At 39.8% G+C, this 21324-nt stretch overlaps 1 protein-coding gene across 2 annotated transcripts in view; it reads right to left on the minus strand.

Annotated features, from left to right (window-relative positions):
• Nucleotides 1–19559, minus strand: part of SRGAP3 (SLIT-ROBO Rho GTPase activating protein 3) — a 205899-nt gene extending 186340 nt beyond the window's left edge. The window contains exon 1 of one of the 2 annotated variants that reach the window (XM_026722710.2): nucleotides 18705–19559. In XM_026722710.2, coding sequence (XP_026578495.2) covers nucleotides 18705–18771 — 67 coding nt within the window. In that variant the 5' untranslated portion in view covers nucleotides 18772–19559. The remainder of the gene's footprint in view (nucleotides 1–18704) is intronic. The other variant, XM_026722715.2, reaches the window with a different exon arrangement.
• Between the last annotated feature and the right edge of the window lie 1765 nt (nucleotides 19560–21324).

Consider the following 21324-nt stretch of genomic DNA (forward strand, 5'->3'; position numbering starts at 1 on the left):
GAGGCACAGCTGCAGTTTAAAAAGCAGGGAAAGGGGGGCTTTTTGAAAGGCTGCTTCTCTGCACACAGCATGCTGATGACGATATACAGACACGCAGCTCGCAGCGTGCAGGGAAGCTTGTAAATCCCGAACCAGTAGTTAACTCTGTCATATCCCACCCCTGGTTTACATGTCTTATATTCAACTTATTTCCAGAGATTCTGAGTGGTCTATAAGAAAGAAATTTTAAAAATAACAAGAAACCAAACATTGTAACTTTAATAGAGACAAATTTGATGTGCTGTTATTTGTGGTGAGCTATATTCCCTGAATACTTTTCTAAAAAGCCCTGTTTTTACAAGTCAAAAATGGTTGAAGCAGATTGGGGGGAAGGCAGGACGGGGTGGGGGGGTGACTGAGAGGATGCAATCTGGTATTCTCTTTGATGAGAGAGCAAGTCCTTTCTACCAGATTTCATTGGGTGCATACATTCAACTTACAGAAAGCAATCTCAGATACCTCCAGGCCCTAGGCCAGATAGGGCTTTAAAAGTGTTAACTGGTAGTCAGAATTGCACCTGGAGGCTAAATGACAATAAGTGCAGCTCCAGCCAAATGAAGGGGAAAAACTAACTTGAAAAGAGATGTCTAAAATGTTTTCAGCTCAGAAGTGCTGTTTCAAATATTCTGATCTTGAAGCAAAATGTTCCAGTAATTTGTTCTGAGGTCGGAAACAAACACACTGTTTTGTTCCAGCCCTGGAACCAAGCATGGACATTTTTATAATCCCAGTCATATACAGCAAATTTGAAACAAAGTTTTAATCTCAAAACAGGCCAATTTTTTTGTGTGTGTTCCAACCTGGAAACAAAGTGAAACAGGTCTTCAAACACACAAAAAAGTCAGTTTTGTTACAACAGAACATAGCAAATAAAAATGTTCTCACACGTTATTTCAAACGCAGTTGCTCTGTTCCAAGTTGAAAAATGAAGAATGCCTCCCATTTCATGCATACCTCTAGAAAATTAGAGTTTAGCAGCTATAATAAATTTAAATAATAAATATGAGTTATTTTAGTTATCTGAGCTGTTCATCCTTATTATGCCATTTGTGACCTATATGAACTAGATACAATATGCATCACACTTCTAATGACCTGGGGTTTTTTTCTGTCTGCAACACCCTTCATAAATGACTTCTCTACAAAAAAAAAGTAGCTACTATTTTTTAAAAAACACTATGCATATTATTCCTGTGAAGAGTAAGGCCAACATGATTTATTTTATTTCACTGACCAGCTAACCACCTTCCAAACTTACAAAGCCAATCTCACATCTATTTATTATGTGCTCAATCACACCATAAGACAGAGGTTCTTCACTGTAATTCTACATTATATTTAAAGCAGCTGCTTTAAAGACAAGATCAAAGATGGCACTACTTAATCCTTCACAATTCAGATACTCTTCAAAACAACAAACGCTATTTCAATTTGACTTGCAAAACTTTTTAATCATAGGAGCCAGCAAAATACTTTATATGGTGCACTAAGCTTCAATCTTTAAGTTCTGTTCATTAGTTTTACCTTGATATAACAAAAACAGGAGGATTTTAAAATTCCCTTTGATTGAAACTTTATTTACAAAGTAAAAAAAGACTATTTAGCACATAAGCAAAGCAAAAAGGTAATTACTCAAAACATTTTGATAACAGGGAAATACATAGGTCAAGTTCTTTGCTCTTATTGTATGGTGCAATGATCCCTTTAAAGCAATAATTCTGAACCTTTTCTTTACCACAGACCCTCTTTAAATACCTTTTGTAGCCATGAATCCCTAAGCCTTAACGCAAAATTTAAATCATAACATTTTTCAAGCCTTTGCGGACCCCCTGTGACAATATCGCAGCCCTCCAGGGATCCAGAGACCACAAGTTGAGAACCGTTGCTTTAAAAGATTGTCATTACTAATTTTATACCTGAAAGATTTCTACTGTGATTTTCTCACTCTCTATATCAGGGGTGTCAAACTCGATTTCATACCAGGGTTGGGTTTGACCTTGGGGGGCATGGCCAGCTCAACATCACTCATGTTGAGGGTGCCTGTGGCGGCCTGAGTGCCCTGCCAGTGGAAATGGGCTCCTGCAACCTCCTGCCAGCAAAAACAGAACTTAGGAGGATCACCCACAGCTGTTGCATACTCTATTTTTGGCTGTGACAGCCTCCTGCAGCCCTCTGCCAGTGAAAACGGGGCTCAGGAGGGCCACACGCAGTTTTTGCTGGCAGAGGCACCACAGGCTGGTCCTTTGCTGTTTCCAGGGCAGTCCCACAGGCCAGATCAAAGCACCCTGCAGGCTGGATCCGGCCCCCTGGCCTTGAGTTTGACACCCCTGCTCTATATCTTCCAAATATGCACATATATATAAGGCATTAACAGGATTTGTATCTCTCCCTGTAAGCGCTTCTAATGCTAAGCTATCTAAAGACTCATCCTTAATTACAGGAAGGTTTGACTTAAATAGACCATGGACACAATCAAGAAACCAAAGGAAGAAATATTAGCAGTTTGAACTAACCTCCCTTTATTTTAGGTATCAAAATCAGAGATCCTTTTTTAAAAATCTCATTCTTAAATAAATTTGCAAAGAACAAATTCAGTTAAGAAAATGTTTAGCAAGGCATGGGAATAATTGTTCCACTATTTTTAAGAATGCAAACACTTGTTTTTTAGAAGTAGGCCTCTTCTACAACAGCGGTACCATATTTCACTATCAACATTTAATGTTATATTTCAGGTTCAGGTAATCAAATTTACTATCTAACTCTGTAACCAATATGTACTATGAAACTGTTCTTTCTTCACCAGTCTCCAAAGTCTCTAAAAAAACAGGCAATCGTAGAACTCAATCAAATATTCAGGACATGTACACACTGGCTTCATCTCATATGTTTACCCATCATTCTTTACTCATCTTCTCAGCAGAAAATTCTCTACCAGAGACCAGAGTTTCTAACCTTGTAATCAAGAGTATATCTGTGAAGTATATGTAAAGAAACAAATCACAACTAGCCACCTGAATTCTCTTTGACCTTTTGCTTCCCTTAAACCAGGGGTGTCAAACTCACAGCTGGGGGCCAGATGCATCACATGTTGCCCACGCCCACCCCCATTTTAGCGAAGGGGCAAAAGTGATATGTCACGTGATGACAATTTGATGCCATGAGTTTGATGCCCCTATCATAAACCATGCACATGTAATGGCTAGAATCCACTTGCCTAGAACACTTAAGTCCCATCTGCACACATTCTTTCTTTAATAGTTCAAGTGATATTCGGTTCAGATCATATTTATGACACACACACAAACCTCAAACAGGGGTGGTATTCAGCAGGTTCTGACCAGTTCTGGAGAACTGGTAGTGGAAATTTTGAGTAGTTCAGAGAACTGGCAAATACTACCTCAGACTGGAGATTTTACAGTATCCTTCCCTGGCTACACCCACCAAGCCATGCCCACAGAACCAGTAATAAAAAAAATTGAATCCCACCACTGACCTCAAACCATAGAAAAGAGAAAGATATAAAGACTGAAGAAGCTAACAAATAAACCTAACAGTGTTATTCTGTTCTAATACTAGGCTGCAGGACAGACCTGGGCATTTTACAGCCTATGGGCCATATTTGACAGGGCAACTCCGGCCCTCCACAACAATCCCAGATCCTCATGTGGTCCCTTGGAGAAATTAATAGCCCAACCCTGCTGTAGAACAAGAAATACAGGAGGCTGGGATCAAAAGGGAAACTAGTTCTGTTTGGATTATGAAGTAAACAATACCCCAATGAAACAGGAGCAGAAGGAACAACTGGTTATCTAAATGAAAGTAAACAAAGTATTTATGTTTTTGACCATTTTGCAGTATGTGACCACATCCTTCCACTAAGGAACAACTAGGAACACAGTAAAATCCAGAAATGTTTTTTTTTTTAAGTAATGCATGAAAGTTTAAATAGCCTGCTGAAAAGCAGCAATTATATCTGTCCTCGGGAAAGGAGGGAAGTGGTTTAGGAAAAAGTTGGCCTTACTCAAAACAGAGAACACATTTTCTCCCCTTACAATTAAAGGTACAGAAAAAGATATGGAAACATCCTTCATATTGAGAAGATACCAATGCTCCTCTTGCTAGAAGGCCACCTCCTTCTCAACAGAAAAAGCAAGAAGTCTTAGAAAGAGACCAGGTTGAAAAATCTTCAGATTTTTTTTATCTTAAAGTGAATGCAATAAATCATAAAGACTGGTTTCCAAAACTACAATAGTTGAGTTCATGCAACACATTTATCGAAAACCAAATGAAGCACATCAGTTACCATATTGTAAGACTCTTTATTTAGACACTTTTGGCACCCAACACAGAAAGGTGAATGGAATAGAATGGGTCTTTTGCAGCAATGAAAAATCTGAAACACTTTAACTTCATCCACTTAATATCATTACTCTGCCACCAAAGCCTTCAGCATCTTCAGAATAGTGTGCAAGCCCTAGCTACGGAGTGTCCATCCCTGCTTTAATCCATAACATCATTCTTCCACCCCAATAATGCTCTTGAGCTTAGATAAATTTCTTTATTGTTGAATTGTTAAATGAATAAACATGCACTAATGCCATACAGTTTGCTCCTAGAGTACAGTCTTGCATATAAACAAACACATTTTCAGTTGGTTTTCTGCAGTGCCAGCTGTGATAGCCAATGCCTTCCAACTGCTGAGTGAAAAAAAATTCTAGACCATTTTAATTTCTATCTAGTCATCGTTAACCCAAAGATTAATACAAAGGGAGCATTTCCAGAAACCTGCTAACTTAGTTGAACTCCCCTGACTGACCTGCAAAAGTTGTTCTGTATGTTAGTTTAAGAGGAAACACCTATGACAGATTTAATTTGTTTCCATTAGAGGAAGCAATTAATCTTTATTAGAAGATGGTAAAAATTGCACCCTGGCTCACAGCCTCCTACCTCCTAGGTATTTTTTTTAATACCAAGCTTCCTTCACTTATTTGTCAAATACTCTCATATAGGCCATATTGTGTTTAAATCAAACTCATGGAAACCTAGGTATGATGACACACATATTAGCAGAGGGAAAACCATCATTTAATAACAGTACTTTTACCAAACGTACCTCAAGATTCAGGATTATAGCTTCTTGCTCATATGTAAACTATACAAAAGGACAAAGAATGTGCTATTCAGCTCCAGTGGCAGCTGCTACTTTTATTACTTAAGCTATAGGTCTATATGTAAATAGAATATTAGCCAATCATGCTGTCACAGTTGTCTGGAAAGCTTCACTATGATAAAAAAAAATCTAAATAAAAGAATAATCAAACCAGAAATAGAAAGAAAAACCACATACAAACTGCAGTATCTTTTTAAAATTATGTGCATTATTTAAAGGCAATGTAATTAACCCTTCCTCACATATCTCAAATAATTTTGAAGGCAAAATAATTTCATTAAGCAGCATAAGATTTTCTACAGGTACGTGAGATATAAATCTAACAAGCAAAACAAAATATTCCATCAGGAAGTCATCCTTTAGAAGAAGATCCTACATTTTTAAAATTAGATTTTATTATGCTTAATTAAAAAAATTATTTAATGCCACAAAGCTTTAAAAATGATAAGCATAGCCATAAAAAGGAAAAAGAAACAACAAACATCCTAGAAATAATGTTATAAACAGAGCTACACAAACTTTGATCATATTGCTCTTCTTCTTTCTTGTCCCTTTGATGGAAAAAAGACTAATTCAAATACTGACAAACAAAACATATCAACATTCATTGTAAATGAGGTGCCTTCTCCTTACAGGGTTATATAATGATTCTTTCAATCGATTCCTACCCAAAGAATCCACAATTTTTTATACATCGAATCAGATAAAATATCCTGAGCTTAAACAGTCTCTAGAGAAAAAGGACCAAGAAAAGAACATCTGAGAATTGATCCATACATAAAACACACTTGTCTTAATTTTTATATCACTCCATTCCTTCACCCTTTATTCACCCTGGGCTTGCTTCCCACAACTCCATGGTTTCTTCTCTTTCTTGATTTCTACTGCAGTTGGTGAATCTATGCAGAATTACCAAAAAGGAGAGACAACTGAATAAGCTGAGTAATAGTAATATAGTAATAATAAAAAACAATGAAGGGAAAAGAGATTCTTCCCACCCCTTCCCTCTCCCATAATCGGTCAACTGCTGAGATCTGGAAAAAAAACTAGCCTGTAGGAGTCAGGATTGGTGGAGTTGTGCTTAAAAAGTGGGGTGTGAAAAGCTGTGGCATCTCTACTCCTGCTCTTAAAGATGAAGCATTGGGTTTAGATTGGAAAATACTTAACATTTACTTACGTATCATATGAGTATGTATGTATTTATTGAGTAATGAATGGTACTCAGAAAGTAATTGGCCACCAATAATACTCAGTGTCCAGCACAAGGATGATTCATGCATGGCAAATTGAAATGTTTTGTCTGGTCTTTCTGACAATTAGGCAATCCCATTAGAATGCATCAAGGCTACCTGTAAGTTGATTGTAGCTAAATGGGTAGACAGGATTGCACCTTAAACAAAAATCTGAGTGGAATAATAGTCCATTCTTGTTTGTTGAAAAAAAAAGAAAAGGGGTGGGGAGAGGAGAAGTCAACTATAGCCTTGATCCAAAGAAGAATTAAATCTCTCAGACAGACCAGCACTTTCACTCTTTCATGACTAGATAGATTAATCCTCCTCCAGCCCATTACCCATGTCACCTGCAAGACTTGCAGAGCAGGACACTCCACGGACTGCAATGACTGATGAGTTGCATGTGAAGATTGATGTTCAAGGCTAATAGCTACGTGCTATTGGAAAGAGCCTTACTGTTTCTTTGCTCAAAATGCATGGCGTTATTTAGACACAAACCAGCCCTCTTCTCTAACAGTCTGTCTTCCAAATTTCTTGTTTATTATTACAAAACATTCCAAATACATATTCTGGTCATTGTGGCCCTGATACATCTGAAAAGAAGCAGATGGGAAAGATTGCACAAATCGGTGTTCTTGCCTTCCATTCAACAACAATTCCTGGACTACAATATCCTGATTACGACAAAAGCAGGGAAATCTGATTCTGAATTATTGTTCTGAATTATTATCATCCTGAATTTATTCTCAGTACATATTCTAGGAAAGATTAAACCCATCCATCAATTTGCTTTGCAGTTTTTTCATCACTGATACACTAGCTGAGTTACCATACAGAGTTTATAGATCAACTCTCTGAAAAGAGATTCCAACTCTTGGTTTTATTGGCTCAGATTTTATCAGCTTTACACCAATATCCCACTTCTTTTTCAAATGTTTCCTAACATGATTCTGTTTCAGCTACTCTCCTGCCATTCAGTTTGGTATGTATAAAGTATGACTATGTCTTTTAAACTCTTAAAATGAGCTATTTCTTTCCTAGAGTTTCCAGTTGTACTAAAGCAGCTTTCCCCAGTCTAATGCCCTGTAGATGTGTTACGCTACACTATAGGGTGCAGATTCCTTATGTCTAAGGGGGCCAGGTTAGGGAAAAGTCATCAAATTCAATGGCTGATTTGGGGCTGGTCCCTCTCTCAATTCAAGTTCAACTCACAAACCAGTTGTTCTAAAGCCAAAATGGAGTGTGAAACATTTCTGCACAAGCTATGTGGGAAAAAGAAAGGAATAAGTAAATATGTTCAGACTCTTTAACATTAACAGTATTGGCTCATACAATATAAACATGCTTTCACTCGTATCCTTGCAATAGAACCAAATGCACCTCTTCACAATCCAACCTTTACATTATTATTTACATCACACTTCAAGGTATCAGTACGAAACTATTGAACAGCTACTGGATTTTTGTTTTTAAAATACAAACTCCTGCCAACACACAATTGGTTGGACTGTACATTATTTTATTATTAGGCTATATCCCGCTTATTATTGGTATAATTTTTAAGGCTCAACAACCATTTTGCTTACCAAAAACTGTTAATATCCTCTTAAACAGATTGAGTAAAAGAATATCCCTACACCAGGCTTATAAATTTAAGACTTATAAATCAGAGCAATGTAATACAAAAAGATTAACTTGCTCCCAATCATATTGTTTCCATTTCATCCATTAATACCGAGCCAGTTTGCGGCAGCAACTCAGTTCTGCAACTCATGACAAGATTTGTTCATAAAAAATACACTGTGATTCATGCCCCAGACATTCAGAAAATCTCATGCTAGTATAATCCTCTGCCCAAGATCCTAGAAAGCCAGGACTCAGATATACAGTACAACAGTGAGATAAATGGATTACTGATGTGCTTAGGAGTACAGCATAGGCAGTTTGCTGTTACCCCAATTTCTAGTGATAAGCAAGCATGATTTACTCAGGTGCCAGACGTGGCTTCTGCTTCATTCAACAATCATCTCAAAGATTTTGAAGTGAAAGTCATTTGAAATGCAGCTACAAATCACAAGCTATGTTCAAATAACATGAGATATATGCCATACTGAGCCCTAGTTCAATGTTTAAGACAGCTGAGTGGGTTCACAGTACATATTAAAACCATAAACCTTAATTTACAAATTACAGTGCCTGGGTTAGATATTAAGCCAAAATCAAGCGTTACCAATCATGTGTTACCAATGGCAAATCAGACTTTCAAATGGATCAGAAGTACTTGATTTGTCTCTGCTGAAACCTGGTTTTTAATTTTTCTAAATAAACGCAGTCAAAGTACAATGCATGCTGATTTTCTTTTGTCAATCAAGCTGTCATCAACCTTAATGATGCAGAGTATATGTTTAATATCTTTTCTATGTACATCATGTAATTACCTGGAAGTAGTGAATTAGAATTGCACATGGGAAGGAACATATAATTTTCAGAAATCAAGTTACACTTCTAGAGACCAACCAAGCCAACCAAGCAAATTACAATAATAATGGACTAGTTAGGTAGCAAACTCATTTCTCCAATCCACCTCCTGCTCCCTCACTCATTTTCATATGTACCTAAGCTGTGCAATGAACCAGATTTGAAAAGAAAACAATTATATATACTTAACACCTATTGCCACATCATTAAACCAATGTACCTTTTCTTGGGATCATGTAGCAACAGCAACTAAAACAACATGTTGTAATCCTTATTATATAAATATACAAAATTCACTGCTTATCAAAAACCGTAGCATCCTCTTAAATGGATATGTAAAATCAAAATTATCCCTACAGTAAAGGGGTTAAATTAACAATTTCTCTAAGACTTATAAACCAGAGCAATGAATTATGCAATACAAAAAGACTAATTTGCTCTCAATTACATTGTTCCTATCTCATCTATTAATATTGAGACAACTTGCAGGCACTCAGTTGCACAACCCGTGACTAAATCTCAAGTCACTACAGGCCTCATATAAATTAAAGATTAGCTTCTCCAGTTCACGTTTAGTGCTATACCTTTGGTTTATTGCTGTTTTATTTATGTTGGGAAAAGACTTCCATAAAATCCCACAGAAAGGATTTTTTTATTTTTTTTTATTTGTCAATCACTTACAAGATAATAGGTATAAGTATATATATAGTTATGAATAAATGAAATGGGTACATATAAGAAAAATAAAAGAAACAATAGGACAGGGACAGTAGACATGTTAGTGCGCTTATGCACAGCCCCTACAGACCTCTTAGGAAAGGGGTGAGGTCAATAGTAGACAGTCTAAGGTTAAAGATTTTGGGGTTTGGGGAAGAAACCACAGAGTCAGCTGGAGTATTCCAGACATTGACCCATTCTGTTGCTGAAGTTATATTTCCTGCAATCAAGTTTGGTGCGGTTAACCTTGAGTTTGTATCTATTGTTTACTCCTGCGTTGTTATGGTTGAAGCTGCAGTATTCATTGGCAGGTAGGACATTGCAATGTATGGTTTTATATACCATACTAAGATCAGACCGAAGACGGCGTAATTCAAGGTTTTCTAGGTCTAGAATTTCAAGTCTGGTGGCATAAGGTATTCTACAACGAGTAGAGGAATTGAGAACTCTTCTTGTGAAATATTTCTGGACTTTCTCAACTGTGCTAATATCAGATACGTAATGTGACTTCCAGACTGATGAGCTGTATTCGAGTATTAGTCTGGCAAATGTTTTGTATGCTCTAGTTAGTAGTGTGATATTACCAGAGAAAAAGCTACGTAGGATTAGGTTAACAACTCTTAATGCCTTTTTAGCTATGTAGTTACAGTGGGCTCTAGCACTTAGATCATTAGAGATGAGTATTCCAAGGTCCTTTACAGAGCTTGGATCATCAACAAGATCTTGACTATTCAGCTTGTATTTTATTTTCTGATTTTTTTTTGCCAATATGTAAGACAGAGCATTTATTTGTTGAGATTTGAAGTTGCCATTTGTTTGACCATTCTGATACATAGTCAAGATCTTTTTGAACGGTAGTCTGTGCTATTGAACAGCTTTACATCATCAGCGAAGAGAATGCAGTTGCTCTTAATATGATCACAGAGGTCATTTATGTAGAGTATGAAAAGAGTTCGTCCTAGAACACTGCCTTTGGGGACACCACTATTGACAGGTACAGAATTTGATAGGACACTCCCAATTTTGACCATTTGTTGTCTGTTTGACAGGAATGCTTCTATCCAGTTATGCAGTTGTCCAGAGATACCACAAGATTTTAGTTTTAGGAGTAGTTTGTCCTATACCACTGAATCAAAGGCTTTACAGAAGAAATCTATGTAGATTGCGTCTATTGCTTGGCCCTGATCAAGTTGTGTAGTCCATATGTTTTTGAAGTGTAAGAGTTGCAGATTACAGGATAGTTTTTTCCTGAAACCAAATTGTTTCTTGGAGAGTAGGTTGTTTGTCTCTAAGTGGAGGATAATGGATTGGTTAATAATTGATTCCATGACTTTACAGGTGACGCAGCATAAGGAGATCCGTCTGTAATTTTCAACTAGGCTGGAGTCTCCCTTTTTGAAGATGGGGATGACCGTGGCTTGTGACCATAGGTTAGGCAAGGAGCTGGTCCTGAAACATTTGTCAAAGATTATGCTTAGAGGTTCGGCTATGGCAGTGGATAGCTTTTTTAAGAAGTAGGCACATATTCCATCCAGTCCAATAGATAGAGATGGTTTTAGATTGTGTAGTGCTTTTTCAACATTGTCTTCTGTAAAATTGATATGTATTAGATCATTGTAGTTGTCTGTGGTTCGACTAGGAAATACTGGGCATGATCCATTGCTGTTTACAAATACTGAGCTGAAGAAAGTGTTAAAGATGTTGGCTTTAATGGTGTCGTCGTTGCAGTCTTTACCATTAGGTCCTATCAGGGGTGGGATGGACCTTGAGTCTTTTAGTTTGTTGTTTACAAAATTGTAAAAAGTGCGGGTGTTCCACACCTGTTCCTTTTTGCATTTAAGAACTCATCTGAGCCTCTTTATGTTTGGGATCTAATTCTGGATAGCAGTGTTTCTCAGGACAGGCAATCCTTGACTTATGTCCATTCATTTAGTGACCATTCAAAGTTATGATAATGCTGAACAAAGAGATTTATGATCAGTGCCAGAAGTTAAGGCCGTTGCAGCATTCCTGCAGTCATGTGAACAAAATTCGGATGATGGACAGCTCTTATGATTGCAGGGACCTTGAAATTCCCCTTTTGGCCCTTGTTGCAGCCACCCTACCTCGCCTTTGCAATCTTTTTGCTGTCCACTGATGATGAGGCATGCCTAGCCATATTGAGCAGGCTTTGCACAGTAAAAAAAAAAATGGGAAGGGAGCCCAAAGCAGTTTAAGGAGGACAGAGTACACCAAATCATCTCTTTCCACCATGTTTCTGGACCTTTGGGGCCTGGCTTTGCACTGCGAAAAAGGGGAGCTAACCCAAAGCAACTCTTTTTTTCCCCTTTCTTAGACCACAAAGCCAGGTCCAGCTCCACGCAGGAACTCTTTGTGAAACAGTGTTTTGTTGCTTAGCAACCAAAATTACAACCCTGATTGTGGTTGTAAGTCGAGGATTATCTGTATCTAATGGTTATTGTACACCATTGTTTAGCTTCAGGTAAGTTCCCAACACAAACAGGTCAGAAAGCTGACGATTAGCTCCATATTTGTCACAGCCTTGTTAAATGCCTCCTAGACTTTCACCATAAACTAGACTGCTATATTGGCTCTTATCCATTCTGCAGGGAAGGTTCTAAAGCCCTCTGATTTTGACCCTAAGATCATAAAATACCTCTGTTTCATGGCAATAGAAACAATATGCATAATGCTGCTTAAAAGTTTGTGAACCCTTTTTAATTTTCAATATTTCTGCATAAATTTAACCTGAAACAGGCTAAACCAAAACAGTAAATGGGAACAAATGAGCCATTTAACCTTCCACAAAGTCTGGACTGATTGTAATTTCCATTCAACATATACGGGAATTTGAAACGGATTCTTAGTTTTTATTTCAATTTTCATCCCAAGGTATAAGAAGGAATGCCTGTTCTATGCATTTGTGATTCCTGGATATCATCTGAAAAACAACAGAACATGACTCTTGCTTCTTCCTTTGGGTTTATAATCTTACTTGAATTTCCTTTTGCTTTACAGACTTGTCACAAATGCAAGGATTGGTCATAAAATCACTTTTCCATCACTATTATAATTGCAAATGGTTGCTAAACAAGGCAATCCCTAAACTATAATTATTTGTTATGTAATATCAATATACATCACAATAAGGCTTAATATCTTAGGTATTATGTGAGTCCACCCATGATTAAAACAGATCACTTAGTAGCACAAATATGAACCTAGCATAAGAGAAGAGCAGGCAGAACTGGGTGGAAGTGGAGTTAAGTGCATCATCAGTTTAGTGTCACTATATTTCCATAAGCAATCCAAGTCCAGCCCATCCTCCTTGAATTCTGTTGACTCTTATCTAGTGCCAATCTAATGCTGACTGTTAGTTGAATAAAGTCTTGTGTATAGGCTTCAGTAGTAAATCTTCTCAACTGCAACTTAATGTATAGTCCTGATCCTTCACGCCTGACACCCAGAAACTCTGGATGCCATTTTGGCAACAGAACTGATCTTCCTGGTTTTAGAAGATACTGTATTCTCTCATGTTCTGCTTTTGAACCCTGTTGACTTCAGGTTCCAATCCTTACCTCCAATTCAAACTAAACAAACTTCCTTCTGGGAAAAAAAAACTATAGTAGACCCAAATGTGTAGATTTAAATAGAGTTTACCACTGATCAATGATGATCCGCACAGCCCTGACTTTGCTATTTTCTAAATGAATTTTTTTCCCTGAGCTCAGACAAAAATCCCTTGGGATAGGAGATATGGGAAATTGGTTTGTATTAGATTATCACCTGTTTATAAGTTTGGGTGAATTCACACTAAACCATCTGATTATGTGTATGCCAGGAGATAAATGAATAAGAGCAAAATATGCCCTTTCAAGAAAACAATTAAAGCTTCCCTACACAAGTGATCCTGTATTTTACACTGGAATTATCAGCTACACTGTAATTTGGGGGCAAAGATCTGTAACTCCACAGGCTAGAAACATTATGTGACTATTGCTTTAATTGTTCCCACTCCTGATATTTAGTTTCACCTTTTAAAGAAAAAAAATTATGAGCTTTTGAGAACTGAAAGCTAATTAATTTTTTTACTATCTCAAAGTCACAGGGAAGCATTTGATCATCTAATTTAATCTACTGTGTGGCAAGGTTGTACCCTTCCTATAACCTCCAAGTGTGGGTCCTTCCTAAGTTTTTTTTCTCTGACAAGCCGTGGGGAGGAGGGGCTCCTGCCCAACTTGCCTGATTGTTTCCTAAGCAGCATCTTTCCCTTGTCCCCCAAGGTCATCCACACATTCCATCACAAATATTTGTTTTTATATTAAGCATGAACTAAGCCTTGTCTTAATTACAGAGTGCTCTCTGCCATTATTATAATTGATATTATTATAGAGCCATTTGATCATAGGATGGGTGGGTGGCTATATAAATAAGATGAGTGAGTAATTATTATCTTTCGTAGCAATGCAAAGTCCCAGCTGCCCATTCTTAGGGCTCAGAGTTCCCAAAGGCTTCTGGCTTTGTAGACCGGGGGCGGTGAGGGGAGGAGAGGAGATGAGTTCGTGTAAGTGGCCGGCAAGCAAAGGTTGGGGACCCCTGCTTTAGCTGGTGTTGATTTTCACATGCATCAAGTTCATCTATTGGCCGTAATTTGTCTGAAATGATATAGGTTCTCCTGTTTAAGTAGGGCTTTGGAGTAGAAGACCTCCAAGCTATCTTCCAACCTTGTTATTCTGTATCCCTAGAACATCATGATGGATCTTGATAATCTAGTGTATTCTTGGGTTAAGGGCTTTTATATGCTTTTACAGTTCTCTTCCCTGTTGTAAATAGTAATAGCACTTAGACTTATATACCAGTTCACGGTGCTTTACAGTCCTCTCTAAGAGGTTTAGAGAGTCAGCAATATTGCTTCCAACAATCTGGGTCCTCATTTTACTAACCTCAGAAGGATGAAAGGCTAAGTCAACTGTGAACTAATGAACTTCGTTTTTACAGTTTTAATAAAACTGTATAGTCTACCACAGAACTGAAATTATTAAGCTGGTCAAAAATAAATAACCAGGTATAATTTGAAAAACTATGGGCAGGTCAAGCAGTTGGAAGTCCTGACTAGTATTTAATCTTTACTCTTTACACATAGATTTCTTGGACATAAAACTGGTTTCTTTGCAATAAAATGGTGAACAGAAACTCAGAGTGGAGTTCACACATTTCTCTAATGCTGTTTGTTTAGCTTGGCTTAGAACTACATAAGAGCCAAACTATTGTGTGAAAACACTATTGCAGTTCTGAAATGATAAGTGCATAATGCAGATTAAGACCCTTATCTGGAGACAGCCAAGGATAGCTACAAGCCAATTTTTCTCATTCTTTCTTGTCAACTGAGAAAGCAACATAAATACAATGAACCAACAGCTGCTGTCTATCTGTTGTCTGCAGAACAAATGGAGAGAAGTTACATGCTGAATGGTCAGTACAAATGAATGATACATTGCAGATATTTACACATACACAACAGTCTAGAAGTTATATTGAAGATGTGAATCATGTATCTTAACTGCCCCACAGCATGTTGCATAATTTAAGGTCTTCATATTTTTAATGAGTTTTCACAATTGGGCTAACCCATAATTTACTTATAATTATTGTATACTACCAATTCTATAATGCATCAATAAACAGTAAAAAAAACCCAATCCATAATAAACTTAACTAATATCTGTTAAAATAAATTCTTGATATATATTCAACAACATCTATAAGAATAATCCTCTTTGGTTACTCTTCTAAAAATCATGTAATTTGTTTGACTTTGATTAAATGCAGCTTGTGAAACCAACTATTATGGCTTATAAACCATGATTTACAGCCACTGTATAAATCCCACCTTGTTTTTATCTGCTCTTCCAGCAAGATATTACTACTATAGATCACAAACAAGAAAAGGATGAATCAATTTGTGAAAGAAGCATAACTGTCTTTCATAATATAATTTTGGGTCAATTGTCTCAATAATTCCAATTTAAATATTTTTCTTTTTAAATTCAGTTCACATTTCACACAACATGAACAACTATCAACTTCAGTAACAACAACAAAGAAAAATGAACACGTCTACTAAAGTTGCTCAAAAATAAGGGTACATTCATACCCACATTGTCCTGCTAAAAAACAGTTTAGGATTATTACTTACTGCAAGAAAAAAAAGTTTGCAACTCTTTCCTCTCTGACAAATATCAATAAAGAAAGAGTATGCCATTAGGTTATTCAACTGTAAAGCACGGTGATATAAAAATTATCCAAATTATGCACAATCAGATGGTATGTGATGCAGAACAATGTGCTTATGGTATCCAGTCATTAAAAATGCGGAACACAAAAATAGAAGCCAGCAGTCCTTTCCCCCAATCTGACATTTACTTTACTAATCCAAGTTATAACCTGATTCATTAAAAGCACCTAAACTATGTTCAGGAAGACTTAATACTGATACCAACTGAGCCTAAATTCTAGAGTTTTAGTTCAACGATTGAATAATGTCAGGTGGAATTGCAGGCTGTGTTCTGCTAGTATGCTATAAATTGGATATGTCTCTCTTCTCAGAATTAAATATACAACTACAAGTAAAATAGACCACAGAGGAGAGGAATATATAAACACATTTGTGAAAAGCATACTGCAAGCCACTAAGTAACTGCTATAAAGCAACCACTAAGACCTGTTTTGACATTGAGAGCAGATTAAAAAGTTTCCTGAAGGAACTACAGAATATCTGAGAACAATTATGGATGATAATATGAGGTTAAGCTTTTGAAAATATAATCCGTCATACCTCACCTCTGCAGAAATCAAGAAGCACAACCAGTAGATCCAGAATTATCTTCTGGTGTTTCAGGGAATTAATGTAGAACTACATTCATTGGAGAGTCAGAAATCTATATCAAAACCTAGCTTGTAACCAGTAGAATTGGGATTCTAATTCCAAAAATTCCCTATCCATGTGGCTGAATATTTCAATTATGAATTATCACCCAGAACATCCCAGCTTGGGGAAAGACACTCTAATACTGTGATGGCGAACCTATGGCATGCATGCCGGAAGTGGCACGCAGAGCCATTTCTGCTGGCATGCGAGCTTATCACCCCAGATCAGGTCCACTGCACATGTGCAAGCTCCTCCCACCAGCCAGCTGATTGTCAGGTATCTGCCCCCCAAGTGCGAGGGGCAGGGCACACGCAGGAGATGCGCGTGCATACGCAGAGGCACAGGGCATGTGCAGGGGGTCACGTGTGCATGCACAGAGGCATGGGAAGGTCACAGGCACATGCGCAGGGGCACGGGAGGATTGTGTGAACATTGCATTATGGGTGCAGGCATGCGCGTGCGCACACATGCAACTTTCAGCACGTGACAAGGGAAAGGTTAGCCATCACTGCTCTAGTACGAAGATAAGCATTTCTTCAAAAGAGATGAAGTTCAGGAGTGACTTAGATCTTGAGATGTGGCATGTATAAGGTTCATGTACCATCCCAAGTTTGCCCAGTGAGTGGTGAACTATAAACCGGTAGCTTTGCACTGTAGACTTTATCAGGACCCTTACGTGCACATCAAGGCCTCAATCCTGAATGTTTGTGAAAATATTCTGAATTGCTCAGATGAAAGGATGCACCCAGTTTTGCAAGCTATAATTTACCACACTAAGTAATATTCTTACATTAAGCATCAACCACTGGACTCTGAAATAGTGTTGTGAGCTCACTTTGCAAACCAACTCATTCCCATCTCCATCTGGAAATCTCTTTTGCATAAACACTGCCCATTCCAAACAGCCTCATAATTGTGCGTGCAAAACTAAACCCCCTCAGTTCTTTCAAAATTACTCCAAGCAAAAATCTGTGAATTAGGAAAGCAGCACTTGTACTGCACTAGTTCTACAGCCCATACTCAAGGGCAAGGTGTAGATTCAGCACCACGCTTACATTTAAGCTACTAACGGGTCTCAACTATGGAGAGGGAGTGAATACTGAAAAAAGTATTTCTCTTGTAAATGTTATCTTAAAACAAAAACCAAAAAAAGCCAAGCCAAACCAAGGAAGCAACCTATCTTGTGGGTTTTGTGTCAAGAGTGTTGCATAACAGGGAAAGGAAAAAATGTGGCTTATAATAGGATATAGCCAATCTATTTAAGCCAAGCTTTCGTCCAAGAAGGTATTGTGGGTACTGAAATCAGAATCAGCAGCCCGATAGACCCAACATACACCTTCCCTTTATGCCCTGTAGCAGAGAACACTCCCTTCAAACCCTCATACAGGAGCACTTCCAAGACCCAGTGTTGTGTGACTTTTACGAGCTATAGCAAAGATTACAAATCGGGGAGGGAAAGGCCACAGATTTTAAGAAGGAAACCTTCAAATACTGCCAGTTCCCGGTCTCTTCGGCACTCGGGCTTTCAACCAGTTCAGGTGGCATCAAAGCCACCGCTTTTTCGACAAGAAGCCTCCATAAGAGGAGATCCGAGGCTCACGCCTACGTCTCCGGCAGAGGCTCGATGCAAAGCGAGCCTCCAGGCGTTTTTTATCTATGGTATACGCACCACAGATGGCTGCGCCCCCTCCTCCACCTCTTCCCCACGCCTGCCCTGAAACGGGGCTTCCATCAAAAAGGACGGCGCCGGGTTTCTTTTTCCAAACCAGGCATCGAGAAGGCGAGCGAGAGCCCTGGCCGTCGAGAAGAGCTCACGACCCGAGAGAGCCCCCCCCGCCTTCCCCGAGCCACCTTTCACACAACTGCAATGCAGCTTTTACTACCCTGCCCCCACCCCCAACACACACACACACTTTCCCCGCGATACACCGCCCGACCTCCGGGCTTCGGCAAGTCCCGCTCCGCTGACAACCCCCCCCCCCAGCCCCCTCCCCGCCACCCAGCCCGGAGCCTTCCGACTGCGACAAGCGAGGCGGACTAAGACACAGAACAAACAATGAGGGACCCGAGGAAGAGGAGGAGGAGGAGGAAGAAAGGGGGAGAAAGCTTGGGAGGAGGAGAAGAGGGAAGCCAGACTAACCTTTCACTTGAGTTTCATATTCCGCGATAATCTCTTTGTCTTTCTTGAACTTTGCTTGAGATGACATCTTTGAGGGACAGCGGTGCTCTGTTCAGTCAGCGCGGGCGAGCCGGGTTTTCGTCTCCTCCTCCTTCGGCGCCCTCGCCCGCTGCTCTTGCCTCCGATTCCCCCCCACTCCAAAGCTCACTCCCGCCGCTCGCCCTCCTTTTTCCTCCTCCCCCCCACCCTTCCCCGAGCCCGATCTACTCCGGAGGGAGAGACAGAGAGAGAGAGAGAGAGAGTAGCTCAGCAAAGAGAAGAGCAACGTCTCCCCTCTCCGTCGCCCAGCCGATTCCCCGGCATTTGCCTTCGGGCCAGCTTGGAGGCAGGGAGAACCTGCTGGGAACGCTCGGGAGCTGCCGCCGCCGCCGCCGGCGTTGAGAAGCGGGGTGAATGGAGGGGAAGAGCGAGGAGGGTGTGTCACCTGCACCCAAGTAGGCTTCGACGAGGAAGTGTGTGTGGGGGGGGGGGGGCTGGGGGAGGTTTGTCTAGGGGGGAAAAAAAAGACGCCGATAAATCGATAAATAAAGGCGAGCGCCGGAAGCCTCTCCGCGAAAAAGGCTTGCAAGGCGAGGTAGAGGAAGCGAAGGGGAAAACTCAGGCTCCTCCTCCGTTTAGCATGTAGGTAGTGTAACGCCGCGGCTGAGGTGGCGCGGAGGAGAAGCTCAGGGAAGCCTCGAGAGCTCGCGTTGCGCCGCCTTCCTCTCCCGGCGAACTCGGCCGGGCTGCCGAGAAGGCAGCGGCTGTGAGGGTTGAAGTAGGGACTTCTTTCGCGCGGGAGAGGAGCTGCCTTCTTCTGACGGGCCGGCTTGAATGAAGTTGGCCTCGCGTCACGCACCGAGCCAAAGGCCCGCCTCCTCCTTATTTTGCAACAACTGACACATTGTAGGCTACGGGGCGTTTGAAGTCGCTGCGAGGGAGGGCCGGGGCAGGGTGTTCGGCCGCGGCGTTGTCCGCGCAAGGACGAGACGGGGCGGAAGGGAAAGCTCTGCAGAAGCCTTTGGGGCTACGCTGCGAGCCGGTGCTCCGCTTTGCAAGCCGAGTGCCGAGATTCAGGAGACGGCGCGTCCGAGGGGGAGAAGGCCAAAATGCAGAACGGGGGAGGGAGAGGATCGGGCGGGGGTGGCGGGTGTCTCTTTCTCCTTCAAATCGCCATTCCAAGATTGTTACTCTTTGTAACCTGGCGACCTCGAGGGAAGTTTTGAGGGGAGAAGGGGCGTTAATCAAACCCCGCGCTGCACGGATACTTCTCTTCTGAATGCCTTTTCTCCCCTGTCTGTAAGCGTAACTTTTGAGCTTGGTTACTAACTTACTCCATCTGCGGAGCCGCTCTTTACTGTCTTGTAGAGCTGAGAAATCAGGTTCCACAATCTTTTGGGGCTGTTCACGGTAAAGGCCTCAAAGGGCACGGCTTACTCAGCACGGTTGGAAACGGGGCAATTTACTTCTAGGTAATTATGAACAGAATCGCAGCCTTCGTTACTACATCCATCTTGTGGCTGTCTTTGCATACTTACTTGGCAGACTTAAATGAATCATGCTTTGCTCCAGTTTGATAGATTTCCTTAAGATACAGTGCTAACCAATAAACTGATCAAGCAAATCAGGCTCCCAAATCCCAGGGTTGCTTGGTTTCAGGATCATAGTGCATTGCTCAAACATCCTGTTTACCAGAAACTGAAGTTCAGATATAACTTAATACTGAAGCAGGGTGTGCTTTGCCTGCAGGTCTATTAAAGAAACAGTAGGTTTCTCAGATAAGAAAGCATAATATATATACAACACTTAGCTGGGTTCATCGATTGTGCTAAGCCAAAATCCATAAAAAAATATAATGTAGTGCTTGAAATTGGTCAGTGAAGGCTGTAGAGTGAATCCAAGGAAAAAGTGGGATTTGAAACAGTTCTGGTAAAATTATTTCCTTAGCAAGTTCCATCTGGGCTATTCTTGAAATGGCTAAATAGATTTGATGGGAAGCTACCATCCCAAGACTCTCTAGACTGTGAAATTAAGAAAATATTCTTGAAGAAAACAAGATCTGTGAAAATATACATGTCTCTGTTATCAACTTGAATGAGACTTTAGTTCCACTGAAAGCAAAAACTTTTTGTGCATTCTGACAACAGATTTCCCTCCCAGAGTTTTTGAAAGAAGCTACTATTATATAAATGTGCATAACATTGCAAATAGATGAAAGCTCATCAAAGTGTGGCATTATTACTGGTGATCCTTGACTTACAACAGTTCGTTTAGTGACCATTCAAAGTTACAACATCACTGAAAAAGTAACTTATGACCATTTTTCACACTTAAGTCTATTTCAGCATCCCCGTGGTCACAGATGTTTCACAACTGGTTCATATTTATCATAGTTGCAGTGTCCTGGGGTCATGTGGTCCTCCTTTTGTGACCTTCCAACAAGCAAAGTCAATGGGAAAGCCAGATTCACTTAACAACCATGTTACTAATATAACAACTGCAGTGATTCACTTAACTGTGGTGAGAAAAGTCATAAAATGGGGGCAAAGTCACTTAACAAACTGCTCACTTAGCAACATAACTTCTGTGGTCATAAGTGACT

Source organism: Pseudonaja textilis, chromosome 2, assembly GCF_049901715.1.
Source record: "Pseudonaja textilis isolate UNSWEBS1 chromosome 2, rPseTex1.2, whole genome shotgun sequence".
NCBI classification, from domain to species: Eukaryota; Metazoa; Chordata; class Lepidosauria; order Squamata; family Elapidae; genus Pseudonaja; species Pseudonaja textilis.